The sequence below is a fragment of the Ciconia boyciana genome, chromosome 2 (assembly GCF_034638445.1).
Source record: "Ciconia boyciana chromosome 2, ASM3463844v1, whole genome shotgun sequence".
NCBI classification, from domain to species: Eukaryota; Metazoa; Chordata; class Aves; order Ciconiiformes; family Ciconiidae; genus Ciconia; species Ciconia boyciana.
The window spans coordinates 29,843,790-29,860,739 of record NC_132935.1 but is presented as its reverse complement, the minus strand read 5'-3'; the positions used below and the strand labels follow the sequence as shown (position 1 = coordinate 29,860,739).

The 16,950-nt window shown below is 39.6% G+C and overlaps 1 protein-coding gene across 1 annotated transcript in view; it reads right to left on the bottom strand.

Annotated features, from left to right (window-relative positions):
* The window catches only part of CNGB3 (cyclic nucleotide gated channel subunit beta 3), a 53,677-nt gene that overhangs the window by 33,872 nt on the left and 2,855 nt on the right, over positions 1-16,950 (bottom strand). The window contains exon 3 of the mRNA XM_072851163.1: positions 1,167-1,321. Within this exon, the coding sequence (XP_072707264.1) occupies positions 1,167-1,321 (155 nt within the window). The remainder of the gene's footprint in view (positions 1-1,166; positions 1,322-16,950) is intronic.

Genomic DNA, 16,950 nt, shown 5'->3' with positions numbered 1-16,950 from the left:
TATAAAAGACTGACAAGAAATAAGGTAATTCATAATTCGGCATTCATGAATGCAACTGGGCATTTCTCTTTACATGACTGTTGCAAATAATGCATGCAATTAGGATGGAGACAAGAAAAGATTTCTGTGCCATAGGCTGATGTCTCCCCTCTCCTGAGAACTGATATGTAAGATGCAGCAGTTGAAACTAGTGGGAAACCTATGGTTTTGTATGTTTCTAGGCTTACAAAAGTCTTGTGGCACTCCTTTGAGCCCAGTTCTTCCATCTTTGGGCCAGATAATTTTGTCCACACATTTGTTCCATTAATTCTGGTGGCTTTACCTCTGAGTAGGATACACAGTCCCAGCAGTAAACTGGCAAACTGGATGTATAATGTTTTAAGAAATAAATGATTGTAACTTCTACAAAGAAAATAACAGAGGTAAATGAGCAAAGAAATAAAAATAAAAAAAAAGTAACTCTTTTATCAGCTGGTATAGTTTATAATACTTCAGGCACTATTTTTTCCGGCTTATTAAAAAACAGGTAAGCAATAAACAGCTTCTAAAAAATGTCAGAATATAAAATCACCACACTCAGTTCTTTGTGAAAAGGAAAAAAAAAAAGGTCAAACTTTCCTCTAAAGAGGAAAAATATCACATTTGTTTTATGTTTCATATTTTGTCAAAATTAAATGTTTAATTAATTTTGGATGAGTTTGCTCTATTCAAAACATGTACTTAGAGTCCTCAGTGTGTCTGGAAGATTGCTGCCATGGCTAAAATTTTATTTTCTTTTACACAGCAGATCTAATCTCAGAGTGACTGATATCTACTCATAAGATATGAATGTTTCTTCATATGTTTCAGATTCATCCCCATGAATAAACGTATCTGGGAACTATTTTAAAATATATAAAACTGCTTGACAGGGATGATTCTAGACATTGCCCAAGATTTTTTCCCCAAATTCTTTAGTGATGCAGTTCAAAGGGAGCATATACCTAAGGACTGGTTTACTGTAGACTAATAAGGACAAGTTGACTCCAATGGGCACAAACTGATCCAGTTCAGTGTGTAAACATGCTAAACTTACTTGAAAATTTTATCACAGTATTTTCTGTTCCCACAAAATAATTTTCATCTTTAAACTCAACAAATGCACAGCTATTTCTGGAGTCACTTACAAGCTGTAGGACTGCCTTCAGGGGAGGACAGCACTGGGTCTTTCAGCTTTTCCTTATAGACTGTTGCCCTTTCCCGCATTTTTCTGACAATTTCTTGAAGATGGGCATCAGCATACTCATTTGTTTGGAAACCTGAAGGTGTTGGCTTCTGTGTGCTAATTAAAACAAAAGAGAAAAAGCTTAATGTACTGGAAAGCACTGGAAGGAAACAGTGCTAATTCTACTTCTGAGCAGAAGTCAGACATTAAAACTGCATCTTTATTGGCCACAGTGCTTATTCACATCACTTAATTCATGGTAAGTGGACACCTAAGTTAACTGCTCTTGCTTCCTGCTTATGTCAACTGATATTGCTGGCTATGTGCAGCAGTCTACATGATATTTCAGGCAGAGCGGGTCCTGTGCCCTGTGCTGTATAGCCCACTACACTAATGACTTCCCACCACTGCTTTTCACCAAGTGCTACTGTTGCTAATGTAAGGCCTAGAGCTTATCCTGTGTATTTGCTAAGATACAAGGCATGGTCTTACCACCTTGTGCATAAAAATGTGCTCATTATTATATGGTAATATCCTAATGATGACAGGACATAACTGTGTTAAGATTGTGATGTGCAGGTAGGGGAGGAGAGTCTATGCTTACTTTATGCTTCCTAATCTTGGGAAAACTGATTGAATCTCGTTTTTGTAATGGATATCGGCTAATATCCAGGTAAAAAAATGATAATGTTTTTATGAGTAATGAGGTAAAAAAAATGCATGTTTTACCAAGTGGAAGCAAATCAATGGTGTTCCTGCTGAAGCTTCTTCTGTTTCCACTAAGAAGTTCCCCACTGCGTATTTACTCAGGGTCATAGTTACACGGAGCTGATATTCCAGCACTCACAGCATCTCTTCAAACCTGAGGACCATTCACTTTCAAACACCTGCACTCTCACATTCTGCACCGAAACTGATGCTTTTAATAGAGTCTATGCATACTGTGCAGACAATTAGAAAATCTAGCTGAAGGTGTTTCTTGATCAACCATTTTGAAATTTCATCCTCAATTATTTGCTAGTATCTGATTATGCAAACTGGGGCTCTTTTGGAGTACCACCCAGCTAGTAGCTGGGCCATGCATTTGGACTTCCTCTATGTGGAGGCCAGGATACGGGATTTCTTCTGTATCCTGGACTCAACACTTCTCAGCTGGTGTCACACACTGGTGTCAGAGCTGGCTGGAAATGGTTGTGACTAGCGCAGGGCAGCTCCATGCCTCCACCCACGCAGGTCACAGCTGCCACCCCTGTACTGAAACCCTGCCAGCTATGCCCAATACAGGGAGTACAGCAGAGAATTGTTCTTTTTTTCTTGTCAGTTTTTCAGCTCTGTCCCAAATACCATGGGGATGTGGATGTTACAGCAGGAGAAGCGGCAGACCAAGAGTGAGGCACGCCTGATATTTACAAATTCTTGAGAAGACCTTCTGAGAGATGAGTAGAGGGAAAGTGGTATGACAGCATCCTGAGTAGGGAAGAAATTAAAAACACTCCAAAGTGATATCTGAATACACACCATGTCTCCTCAAGACCTAAACCTACTTTGAAGTTCCTAACAGAAGGAGCTGTAACTAAAAAAAGAGAGTGTCAGAGTGGGATGCATGTAGCTTTTTGAGAAGCCCAGTTTTCTGGAGACACAACACATATCACAGTGCCCAAGGAAGTATGATTTAAGGATGTGAAAATCCTTCAGCCACAAAATCATTGGATAAAATGGAGATAAACTGTTAAAAGCAGAAGAAGCAGAAGTCTGGAAGTATGTGGTTATCATTCCTCTAATTTAAGTCTTCTGTAGTGTCTATTTCTTAAAACTCCCAAGACAAGAGATTAATCAAACTGTTCTGATATACTTTGTAATCTCATCACAGTTCCTTTTGTGTCACATATTCCCTTTGCTCAGGCCATCTGCAGTGTAATTAAATCCTTTCTTGTTTTGAGCTAACATGTCACAATTAGTTTTTCAGCTTCTATGCAAAGAATTTAAAATAATTTTTAGTCTTTGCTGTTGCTGTATTTGCTCAGGGTATTAGCTATCTTATAGTAAAATACACTTATCACAAGTGTCATGCCAAAGGCCCCTTCTATCTGCTTTCTAGGAATAAGCTATAAGATGTGTGGGATTTTCTTGTTATTTCACAGCCTTTCCAATAAAAATTAAAGTCACCTCTATCATAAAATTGGTGCTGTATCATTGCAGTGTCGCCCAAAGAAACCATGTTGTTATTTGGTACTGATTAGAAACTGTGTGAATTTGTTTAAAGTTATTTGCCCCACAGTTAATGAGAAATTGATTTTACTTGCCCTATTTCTCATTTGATTTGCATTTTCTCCTTCTCTATTATTTTCTAGTAATGAAATGCTTACTTTAAATTTTCTCTGGTTAATACAGATGGAGGAGGCTCCATGTTGAATACTGCTAATTTGAAGATGTGCATTGTACCTGTGCTTCGTGTGGAGGTGCACTTTAAATTGCCTTGGCTAATGAAGCCCGTTCAAACTTCATTCCTTCTCTTGCATTAGGTGGTCCTTTGCCATGAATGCGTGATACCAGTGCCGTGCAGCTGCTTTTCATCGCATGCGGCACTCTTGGTGGAAATTACGGTCTGGCTCAGCACGTCCTGACTGGCCTGAGCTCATTTCCCCGGCAGAGTTGACGGGCTTTCCTCTTTTTCTCCTCTCTTTTTTGTTTGGTGATGTTTCTTTCACTATGTGTATGCTGTTTCATGTGCCAAACTTTTTATTAACTCTATTAATATATGTTTTATAAATTCATGTACATAAACACATAGCTGCCAGCAGAACATGACAGCCGGCAGGAACAAGAGTACATTTTCCAGGTCAGAGACCCTGCTAAGGTAATTCTCTTTGAAGAGACCACATTTAATAATTTTAATTTGTCCATCATACTACATTGCAATGTTTTCTGGTTCTGGTTTGCTACTCCTGAGACTTTCAGATCTTGTGCCTGTGAGAAAGGTTAGCTTGACTTATGTTTTTAGTATGCTCTGTTAAGGGGATAATACCTCATTTTGAATCCATAATTATGTTCATTCTCACCTCACGGTTATAATTACAGACTGTATTGATTTCATACCGGGCTCTTTTTGGTTTTATTCTCTGTATGAAAGCTCTCAGAGGATGATCAAACTTGTGGCTATCGATCAATTCCTGGTTTGTCTCTGCCTGAATAGTTTGTGGCATACAGGGGCAGATCTGCACAATCGGAGGTAAATCTGCTCCCTTACTAACACAGTGCTTAGCTGGGCAGAAAGATACTTTGCCTTCGGTTTCCTGTGCTTGAGCTGTGCTGAGTGCTAGGATTTGTCTCTAAGCTGATATGTTATTCTTTAAGCAAATTTATCTCTGACGTCTATGCAATATGTTACAATAGGCCTAGGTCTGTATTACTACACCACATAGTCCTTTACAGAGCGGAAATTTTTATTGCCTGCAGAAGTAATAGTTTCACATGGCCTAGGAAATGAAAAAGTCAGGACCACAACTCATGTACTATGCACATAGTTTTGTTATTACCTCAAACATATTTTGTTTAACAATAGCAACTTGTGTAACAATAGAAGTATAATAATAATAATGTAGTTTTCTTATGTTTCTAATTTGTAGGTTTTATCTTTTTAACTTGTTTGTTTAGTGAATAAAATTACAGTGTCTTAATTCTCCCCATGCCAAGAGAAAAGGTTTAGACACCTATAGCATAGTGGAAGAAAATGGCCTTGAAAGAACAGGCCATGGAAATACTGTGTTGAGTGTGCTAACGTATGTAACATCTGTTAAGTTAGAACTGTGGCTTTGAAGTTTTCTGTGTTAAGAGTTCAAACAAAACAGGGATCAACAAATGCAATAGCTTAATTCAGAATAAATCAAGTTTACCCTTTTCTAAGTTGCAATCTAGAGTTTAATTCTTTCTTGCTTTTTGTCCAAGAACACCAAATACCTGAGTTCAACTCCATCTTTTATCTACCAGGTGACCCCTGAGAAAATGTATTTCATAAATGTATGCTGCTGCCTGAAAAAAATCCATACCACTTTTTGCTGATTTCAGTTATAACCTTTCTTTTTGCAGCACTTAAGAAACTTTCTCCTGTCTACCTGGAAATAAAATTCTTGATCTTGCAATAGAACTTTTAGTGCTTTTATTGAGCACTGACATTATGATTTATGATCATATTTACAACCTATGTCTTGAAAAAATAATTTGTTGTCTTAAATAAATTATGGAGAATCTCTAATTCAAATAACCAATTTTCAGAAGGATATGACAATGCATAGCTGTACAAATGTTCACAAAACATGATGGTATAGCTGAGAAAGATTTCAGTGAGGTAGAAAAATGTAGTTCTAGGCATCATGAAAGGTATTGATTCAAAAACACATCCTCAATTTGTGCTGACAATCCCAGTGTGGGTAATGTAGAAACCGGAACCCTCTATCTGTCCCCAGTTCCAAGTCTAAGCTCACACATCCTAAATGACTAGGAAACCTAACGTTTCTCTGTAACAGAAAAAAATATGTTAGTCATCCGCTTGGTACAGGAACAGGGGTATTCCAAAAAGCTAACTTTAGCTATTCTGATTATGCTCCCTTTATAGTCAATAGAAGGCTTCTCTGAGGAGACATTCGGAATTACTAAGAGGTTTCTGCTCTGAATTGCCTGCAAAAGGAGCCTGTCCTCCTTTACCTGCACAGGAAGCTTATGGAGTTTCAGGAGTGACCTTTAGTATTTTCTTTAATGATGTTGGTACAAAATGTAATAGTGTGCTAATGATGTTTGATAGGACATTGGATTTGGAAGATTAAAAAGTAGGACTGATTCCTATACAGGAAAAATTGAATTATTTAGACTGAGTAATAGAAACGAGAACAAATCTAATGCTACATAATGCAGACATCCCTTTAGAAACAAATTGTAAGAAGGAACAATGTTCAAGGAAGCCACTGTCTTTCAGAGTTATCTACTGGCATTGGACTCAGAACAAACTTCTGGATGCAGTGCAGACTGAAATTTAATCATCTAGGCTGCATGACATTCCTCCTGTTTAGTTCAAAGGTTTGTCACAGCAGCTTCTTTGACAATCCTCCTAGTTATTCAATCACAGCAGGCTGTGAATCCTCTAATCTTCTTTACAGTACTCTCTAAGGAGAAGTCTGTCTCAATGCTGAACACATGGAACTCTCACTGAGGTAGCAGATTAAAATGTGAATAAGATTTTATTGTAATTAGTAATTTTGCAGTATGAACTATGCAAAAAAAAGTAGGATGAATGTTGAAAGTATCAATTAACTTTGAAAAAGCACCTTTCTTTAATGTCACTGGTGATATAAAATTGTCTAATGGCACTGGATATTTACTATGATGTAAAAAATAAGGGCAGCATAATTTCTGACACTAATCGCTTTAGAACAAAAGCATAATATTCTAAGAAAGAGCCATATGATAATAAGTGAGGCAGTCTTGCTTCACTTATTTCCTTATCTGGTACTGTTGTGTCATTGGGGCTTATCTGTAAGTGATCAAATCTGTCTGGGGCATCTGCCTTTTATCAGGAATTTTTAAAGATATTTCTTATCATATACCCATAACATCTGTTACATTCGAACACATTTAAATGCAAACTCATCACTTATTTATATAAGCATAAAATAATTTATGGCTAAGGAAAAAAAAAGTCTTAATCAGAGTATGATCCAGTGCTGTGCAGAGTTCATGAGCACAGCACAAATCCTTCTTCAAACTTTCTATTCTTCAGTTTTTATTAATACACAGGGAATAAAAAGCTAAAATGGAAACACTATGATATTTCCCATTGTGAATTTTAAAAAAAATTGCAATAAAATGTCTCAAACTTGAAAAATTTAATTTTCAATAGATGCTTTCATTTCTCATTTGTTTTCATACAGGTCCTAAAAAAATCACACAAGCATAGGAAAATCACATAAGCATAGGACTGTAGAGAACTTTGAGACATCCTGTAATCCTAGTCCCCACAGCTCAAAGCAGGATGAAGTATACCTGTGCCATTCCTGACAGATTCTTGTCTAACCTGTTCTTAAATATGTCTAGTGATGGCTATTACATAATCTTCCTAAAGAATTCCTTCTAGTGCTACACTAGCCTCATCGTACAAATTTTTCTCAGCTTAAATCTCTTTTGGTACAGTTTGTCCTATCCACTGTGAACATGGGATAAAATGCATAGTCCCTTCTCTTTTGTCTTACTTTTTGGCCATTAGAACATTTTCATTTTCTATTACTGTTTTTTTTTGCAAAGGAAAAAGATTTGGGAAAAGGGAAATAATTGTATGATGACTAAGAACATTAGTTAATTTTATAATTTTCAGTGCGCAGAGGTGTGAGTACCTGAATAAGAATCTTTTAGCTGCTATACACTTCAGGAAGCTTTAATTCAACTAGCAAGGGTAAAAATAAAAGAGAAGGAAAGGGTGGCATAGATTCAGCTTGAGTGGCAACTAAAGTTGCTCCTCTATTGGGAACCCCGGCAGACTTTCACAATATACTGAACTTCATGCCATGTACTATTGTTGCCTATGGTAATTATATAAAATTAGCTCGGTGCAAGCAACTTTGTTGCAAGTCTACCTTCATTAGTTGTAAACTGCTATACAGCCACTTGTGCAGGAAGTCATTTCATGTAGCTTTCTTAGTATCACAAAGAAACTTGGTGAGAGAGAGAAAGAACCTATTCCTCCGAGATGACTTTCAATTACCACTATCTAAGACCGTCCTTCTCCTTCTGCAGGCTCCTGCCACATTCTTTTCCAAATTCAGCAACAAAGTAGGCAAGTTCCCTGTGGACAACAGATCATCACATGTCTCCTCTCGAGTATCATTTATCCAGGGCACTCAACAAGACTGGGCTGCCAGACCCCTTTGACTTCTCATCTGATCCTCATATCTGCACCTGTCACTGTTTCCTCTGTTCTTCTCTTGTGCTGCACAAAATGGGATGTTTTAATCTGAAATAGCTAATATTTGGAAAATGAGTAAATAACTGGAGACTGCATTTTAATAAAAAGTATTGGACAAGATTAATTATAGGCATGAATACTTACACTAGTCATGAAGTAATAATCACTTTTCCTTTACTAAATGATAATAAGCATTATGTCTTAGATTTATTTCTCTCTTAGATTTATGAAGACACTGATATATTTGCAATTTTTTGGTGCAATTATTACACACACTAGTGTACCTGTCACAATGCTCATTGCTTTGCTTTTTTCCCCACAATTGACTCAACAGATAATAGCAGAGATAATATTTTTAATAAATTATCATTTCTTCCTTCACAAAAAAAGGTATCTTCTTACTTCGAAAAATGTTAGGTCAATGGAGGATTTACACAAAATGCTTTTAATTAAAGAAATAAGTCAGTAGCAAAGTATGACAAACTATACCCTTGTTCTCTTACATATTCTAAAAAAAAGAATTTCTCCCATTTATACAGTCAGAAATAAATATATATGAATATTATGAATATATAATTTAAAATAATGCAATGAAAGAAAAAAAAAGGCAGCATTTCAGCCTGTATAATGACATTCTTGTCCCTTTACTCGCTTCATTTACTCTTAAAGGAAAAAATTCCAAATTCACTACATTTTTAACTTCAGGCTACCTACTTGATTGTCGTGCAGAGTGAATGGCATTAAATAGCATGGGTTACTACATCCTGCAGAACAGATAGAATTTAAAGGCTGTAGGAAAATGCATCTCAGCAATGATTACAGCAAGTTTAATCCATTTTGGTACAGGCAGCACACCATCACCTTTCTATTTAATTTGCAGGTTCTCAATTTAGCCATTGCAGAAATTCAAATCCAAGCACTAAAAGTGACAAGCTTTGAAAGAGAGACCTAAGCAGAAGGAATATAAGCGCTAAGAAAAGTATTTTGATTTTTTAATACATTAATGTCTTTTCAGTCAGGCTTACAAAATGTACTGCATGCATTCCATCTGTTTACAGTTTCAAGTACTGCAGTTATTAGCTGGAAACAACTAAGGAAAAATATTAGTTTCTTTATAAAATATGCTTGTAACTATGTTTAAACTGAGATTTTTCAGAAGTGCCCCACATTGGCCTTGTTTTACTTTATCTCAAGTTGATTAGAGTTTAGTGCCATGAGTGTCATCTTTTTGGGTCCCTGGTGTTCCTACAGTAACCAAGGATTTCTGGAGACTCTGCGGAGGCTAGATACTAGGTCTGTTTCACCAGGGTGCTGGGGTTTTGTTCATGTGATAGGACATAGTTTCTCTAAGATGCATCTGCTTGGTGAATTGATGTGTTGCAACTAGTGGATGGCAAGCACTAATAAGCACGGTAATTTTCTTGGTTGAGGTAATTGAGCTAAATGAAGTGCATTACTCACTAAGAACATGCTACCAGCAGGAGTTCTCTTTATTAACCTGGCTATGCACCACATAGCAAATTGCCTCTTAATCTTTGTTTGTTTTGTTATCTTTTTTTGCTATTAGCCAAATTAGAGAGGAAAAAAATCTCCTTTACAGGCCTGAGAAGGACTGGTATAACCTACTAGGTAATAGGATATGGCTATGAAAAAGGCAAACTACAAGCACAAAACTCAGTCTTCCTGAACCACCTGTGCTCACATGGCAGTTTGTAACACTGAGCTCCCTTTTTTTGAAAATGTTGAAAGCTGGGTTTCTGCATTTGCAAAAGCAGCATCAGAGGAGTACGTTTACTGTGTGGGAATGTTAAATGTATTTTGTATAAATTTTATCTTTTATTAAAATTTATTTAGTGCATTTTATATGAACATTTTGTTCATAATACATAGATTCTGAAGGTGGCATATCAGATATAATTTTTTGTTCCTCTCTAAACATAACTGAGAATATGTAAGATCTCGAGGTGAAATGTAAAAGGATCTGAAGTCCCAGTTACCAGCTGTATTTTTTTCTTTATGTACTCTTGGATATGTGGCCTGAAAACATGGATTGTCATTTTACACAGCATTTTGCAGAGTAGGGTTCATGATCCTTGACTGGGGTTTCAGAGTACTGCCTTAGTATAAATAGTACATTGTAATCACCTTGGTAATCTGGGAAGATGAAACACTCTTACAACTTCAGCCAGGCTTAAAGGCTTTTAAAAGACACAGAGGAGAGAAGAGGTCATAGAAGCTCTTGGCATCCCTCCATTTCCTCTGACCTATGCTCTCAGATGCTTTGTTTACCATTCTTCCATACTCTACTTTTTCTAGGACTTCCTGCAACTTCTTTGTCTCATCCCCTGATGCAGGCATCCACTACTACTTGTTCCTTAGGCATCTGTCTCCCTTCTACTCTTACATGCCAAAAAATTTTATACAGTCCTCCTCTTCATCAGCTACCATGCGCCACAGGCTCAGTGTTGGTTCCCAGCCTTCAGTGTACGGTTATACAAAGGTCTCGCATTTGCCTTTCCTATGTCACCTTTGTGATCATCTAAATCATGTCCTTTTAATTTTTTTTTGTTGTTAGATTTTGTTTTCCAGACAGTACCCTCACAAAGCATGTTGTCGTTGTCTCTTGTGTACAAATGGCTACATTCCTCTGTTTGCAGAGCAAGGTGGTCTGGAGACCTTTGCTTTCAGTGGCGGCTGTAGCGCTTGGCCCACAGATACAGCTCCAGCTGAGCGGCAGGTGCAGCTGTGCCTGGGCCTGGCCACGGCCCCACCGATACCCACCCACACCCGCAGGCTGACACCGCCTGGCCTCTGCCCAGACCTGCCCGGCTGTCCCCGGGGCTGTGTCTGACCCCAGGTCCCCTCAGCAGGCACTGACCGGCTGACTGCCTCCCGGCTTGGGCCCCAGACCTGCCTTGTCACCACAGACCTGCCTGGTGATCCGGCCTCTGGGCTGGCCTTGGCTGCCGCCCCTGGGCCTGCCCTGCTTGCCTTGCTTGGGGCTGGGCCTGGGCCCTGGCTGGGGAAGCCCCTGCCCTGTCCACCATGTTGCTAGCTCCCCATCCCTGAGGCAGGGGCTGGTCCTTGTGGCTCCCTGGCAATGTGCCATGTTTGCTTAAGTGCTGTGCAGTATCTCACGTGAAATGCTTGCACTTCATTTCAAAAAAGTGCGGGATCGTGTATGCACATACTTGTTTTTATGAACCCTCCCCAACAGAAAGCAATATCGATGTATTATAAAGGCTGCAATGATGTTTTGTGCTAGTTCCTTGTTAATAAGAATCCACTGTCTTCTATTAGAGTGCAAATTAAGTCCTGAGTCTTGTTCTGTTTCCTCATTTCTTGCTGTGAAGAGGCAGCGTAGTCTTAGCCCTCCCTCCCAGAGATTACTATTGCTCAGCAAATAGCTGTTCATGGAAATTACCTATCATTCTGTTACGTTATCATTAAAGATGGAGGGGAGAAACAATATATTGGCAGACAGGGCCGACTTGTGTGCAATCCTATCTAAGCCATTAGGAAACAGACTTTAAAAGTTTCAGTCACTCGGCCGTAATTCAGTGCCTTGGCAAATCAGCCGTTCTTGTGTGTCTTCTCTTTCAGACATAGTGTTCAGGTGGCTGAGACAAGTGCTGTGTCTCTCTACTGTTTATTAATGTCCATCGCCATGTACTACTGTATTTGAAAAATGAGGAAGTGCTGAGAGGGAAAGACAGATTTTTTTTTCTTCTTGTGACAAATAATTTCTATGGGAATTTTCAGGAGTGAATGCAGTTTTTGTCAAAGCTGTCATTCACTTAGCAAGAGAAAAAAATTATTTGTTCTTTCAGAGGAAGTTGAAAAACATATTTTCCTATTAACAGATAATACAGGCTGTGCTGCACTGTGAGTAAAAAGCTACTCTAATGCAGCTGAACTGGAAGAAGGACACAGCTGGTACACAATCTTGCAAACTGTCATACATATAAGTAGTTTTACTGATTTCAGATAAGTTAATTCCATTAGTATAATTGTTCATAAAGCAATATTACCCAAGATTTTAAAATTTAAGGTCCTTATGTGGAAGCTTATTACCTTCCCCTGAAATTCTGCATGAAGAGACACAGGTCTGATCTAAATGAAAAATGTGCTGTTTCAAACAGGATTCTTCCTGTGTTCTTCCCTCTTCCTTACTCTTTGTATCTGAGCCTGCACAGATGCATTATAAAAAATTAAAGTCACAGTAACAGAAGATAAGGTGAAACTTTTTCTATTAACATAATTTCCATGAAAGTTGAGGTGCTCTAGTTGTATTTGGGTTATGAACAGATATATATACACAAACTTTACCTTGTGTACCTTACTCACAGCCTATGGGCATACTGATGATTTCTTACTGTGCAGATCAAGTGACTTTTTATTCAACTTTGACTCTTAGAAGATGATTAGTATAGGAAAATAGTCTATCTAAGTCAAAACATAGTACCAGGATCCTGAGTACACCAACAGGCCTTAATGGCCCTGGACAGCCTCCAGTGGGACTTCCACCCACACCCTCTGTCCACAGGCCTGGAGTGTCCATTTAAGCTCAGGCCTTAGTCACTACCTGAGCTATGCCTAAGTGTGTCTAGCTCCAGTTCTGTCTCTGGTCCTGTCTCCTGGGTGGACTTTGGAGCCATGTTGTAGCCTTGTCTCCAGTCTTCTCTCGGATCCTGTCTTTTTGTTCCTGACTGGACTCCCTGGATGGACCCTAAACCTGGTTCATCACTTTGCCTTGTTGATGGACCCTGTTACTAGGATCCTGCTCTGCTTGCTATGTTCAGACCGTATGGGACTGCACCTTGTTGGTACGGACACTGCTTGCACTGGGGTTACCCTTGGCTCTCATCTCCCCTTCTCTCAGGGAGCAGCTGGCCCTTGCTGCTCCCTGAAATACAGCTGGACAAAATTTGAAATTCCAGTTAAGAAAATTCTACCAACAATTTCACTAACCTTGATTTAATTCAACCAACCAAATTATGTCTCTTTCCATAACAGTATCATAGAATCATAGAATGTTTTGGTTTGGAAGGGGCCTTTAAAGATCATCTAGTACAACCCCTCTGCTGTGGACAGGGACATCTTCCACTAGATCAGGTTGCTCAAAGCCCCATCCAACCTGACCTTGAACACTTCCAGTGATGGGGCATCCACAACTTCTCTGGGCAACCAGTGTCTCACCATCCTCATCATAAAATAATTTCTTCCTTACATCTAATCTAAATCTACCCACTTTTAGTTTAAAAATCTTTACCCCTTGCCCTGTGACTACAGGCCCTGGAAAAAAGTCTCTCTCCATCTTTCTTATAAGCCCCTTTTATATATTGAAATGCTGCCATAAGATCTCCCCAGAGCCTTCTCTTCTCCAGGCTGAACAACCCTCTCTCTCTTAGCCTTTATTCCTAGGAGATGTGTTCCAGCCCTCTGACCATTTTTGTGGCCCTCCTCTGGATCTGCTTTAACACGTCCATGCCTTTATTGTAATGGGGACCCCAGAGCTGGAGGTAGTATACCAGGTGGGGTCTGATGAGAGCAGAGTAGAAGGGGAGAATCACCTCCCTTGACCTGTTGGCCACACTTCTTTTGATGCAGCTCAGGATCTAATTAGCTTTCTGGGCTGCAAGCCCACACTGCCAGCTCATAGCTAATTTTTCATCCAACAATATCTCCAACTCCTTCTCTGCAGGGCTGCTCTCAATCCATTTATACCCCAGCCTGTACTGATACTGGTGATTGCCCTGACCCATGTGCAGGACCTTGCACTTGGCCATGTTGAACTTCATGAGGTTCATATGGGCCCACTCCTCAAGCCTGTCAAGGTCTCTGTGGGTGTCATCCTTTCCCTCCAGTGAATCAACCAACCACGCAGCTTGGTGTTGTCTGCAAACTTGCTGAGGCTGCACTCAATCCCACTGTCTATGCCATTAATAAAGATATCAAATAGTATTGCTCCCAATACAGACCCCGAGGGACACCACTTGTTACTAATCTCCATTTGGACCTTATCCAAATGTAGATTAAAGTGACAGGGAAAACTCCTGGACAATGCGACTCTCAGTTGACTATCCTGATGAGTTGTACGAACAGTCCTTGATATGGTTTTGACTAGTCTAACTAGCACTTTTCCAAATAATTCCCAGGTATGGGAATACCTAGAAATTAGCACTGAGCAAAGATAAGTCACAGCTGACACTTTTTCAGGAGGTATTTTGTATTGTTCTAGTTGGCCTCAGTGCTAGCGAGTGATTTGAGCATGTTTAATTTACTGCTATTTTTGTAGCTACATGTAGCTATTGGACTCAAATTCTCCATATGCATACACATTTATGTAGCGTTTCTCAGGTGATAAAGGTAGTTGATTTCCTTAAAAATATTCTAGTGAGTAAATTTGAACACATAGACTAAATAAGGTAGTGACCTTGGTCAAGAATGGTGTTTGAATAGACTCCCGTGAATCTTCAGGGGCAATGAATTAAATTGTCTCAAAGGCAAATTTTTAAAATTATTCTCCCTCCAGCTCTGAAAGTCATATAATAGCTCTGTTTACTTTAGTTTCACACCAATGCAATGACACCAGCGCCATGCCTTCCAAGCTCTACTGCATAATTTAGTGGGTAACTGTTTTGACAGTAGAATTTACCAAAGATTTACTGTATTTTTAGAAGCTGTTGCTCAAATTAGACTGACTAGATATATCTGGATGCACACATGACAGTGAGTCAGAACAGCTCTGAGAAGAGAATGTTTAACATAAACATTTTTTATTTCCTTTTAACAGACAGATTTTGTCTTCTACTAATAGGCAGCATACCTGTTTGTTTCATAAGCATATTGTAATTATGTTAACCATGGTTACGGGATTTACCAGTGGAAGTGTAAGCATCTAATAACATATCCTATAATGACAAAAAGGGAGATGCTTTATCTAGGTTTTCATTGTTGACCTGCTGATTCACATTGAAATTACCAAGTTATTTATAACATTTCCAGTCATTCTAGTCAGAGTTATTTTTAATTGCATGTATTATTTTATAGAGAGAGACGTATGCTTTAGTATTTTGTTTGATTATTCCTTGTCACTGCAGTACAAAATCTGTCTTCATGAAGGAGAGGAAATAGATAATCTTCTCTATAAATTAAATAACACTATGTCAGGGAAAAGAATTTTGCTTTGTGTCATCAGGATAATCAAAATAACAGAAGGCAGAGGCAAGCAGGAGGAGTTTCTACCGTGTTCTGGACTGAGTGTATCCATTATTTTCCACTCAAAGGGATCTCAGCAGGCTGGGGGGACAGACTGGCAGGAACTTCATGAAGCTTAGCAAAGGCAAATGCAAGCTTCCATACCTGGAATGGAATAACGCCATGCAAGAGTAAAGGCTTGGAGCTGACTGACTAGAAAACAGCTTTGCGTAAAAGGATCTGGGGGTCCTGGTGGACAAAAAACTGAATATGAATCCACAGTGTGTTCTTGCAGCAATGAAGGCTAACTACATGCTATGCTTTAGAAAAAGCATAGCAAGCTGATTGAGAGGGAGGAGTTACTTCCTTCTGTGTGACATTTATGAGGTTGCACCTGTATCTAGCTGTAGTCTCCCCTGTACATGAAAGGCACTGACCACATGGTGCAACAGTAGCAGAGGGCTAAGATGACTGGGGACTAAAGCACAGGATATATGAGGAGATGCTGACAAAGCCGGGTTTGTTCAGACTGGAGATGAAAAGTTGAGAAGATGGAGATAATTGCAGTGTTCCACTACCCAGTGAGAGGTTATAGAGAACATGGATCCAGACTGTTCTTGGAGGTGCACAGCAAAAGGATGAGAGGCAACAGAAGCAGGTTAGAGCAAAGGAAAATTTAATTATACGTAAGGTAATAATTTTCATAATAAGGATGGTCAAACGGTGGACCAGATTGCCCAGAGAAACTGTGGAAACTCCATCCCTGGGAGATACACATTCACAATCATACTGAACAAAGTTCTGGGCAACCTGATCTAACTTAGGAGTTGGGTCTAACCTCTAAATTTGTTCTGCTCTTAGCAGGAGTTTGGACCTCATTCCTTCTGGAGCAGCCTTCCAACCTGAGCTGTTCTATGAAGCCATTTAATATCTTAATCACTGACATAGACGGTGGGATCAAATGTACTCTCAGCAAGTTTGCAGACGACACCAAGCTGAGCAGTGTGGTTGACATGCCTGAGGGACGGGATGCCATCCAGAGGGACCTGGACAAACTCAAGAAGTGGGCCCATGTGAACCTCATGAAGTTCAACAAGGCCAAGTGCAAGGTCCTGCACATGGGCTGGGACAAACCCCAGCATCAGTACAGGATGGGAGATGAAGGGATTGGGAGCAGCCCTGCAGAGAACAGTTTTTGGGTACTGGTGGATGAAAAACTGGACATGAGCCGGCAATGTGCACTCACAGCCCAGAAAGCCAACCGTATCCTGGGCTGCATCAAAAGAAGCGTGGCCAGCAGGTCAAGGGAGGTGATTCTGCCCCTCTACTCTGCTCTGGTGAGATCCCACCTGGAGTATTGAGTCCAATTCTGGAGTCCTCAGTACAAGAAGACATGGACCTGTTGTAGTGGGTCCAGAGGGAGGGATCACCTCTCCTCTGAGGAAAGGTTGGGAGAGCTGGGGTTGTTCAGTCTGGAGAAGAGAAGGCTCCAGGGAGACCTTACTGGGGCCTTTCAATACTTAAAGGGGGCTTATAAGAAAGATAGGGACAAACTTTTTAGGAGGGCCTGTTGTGATAGCACAAAGGGTAATGGTTT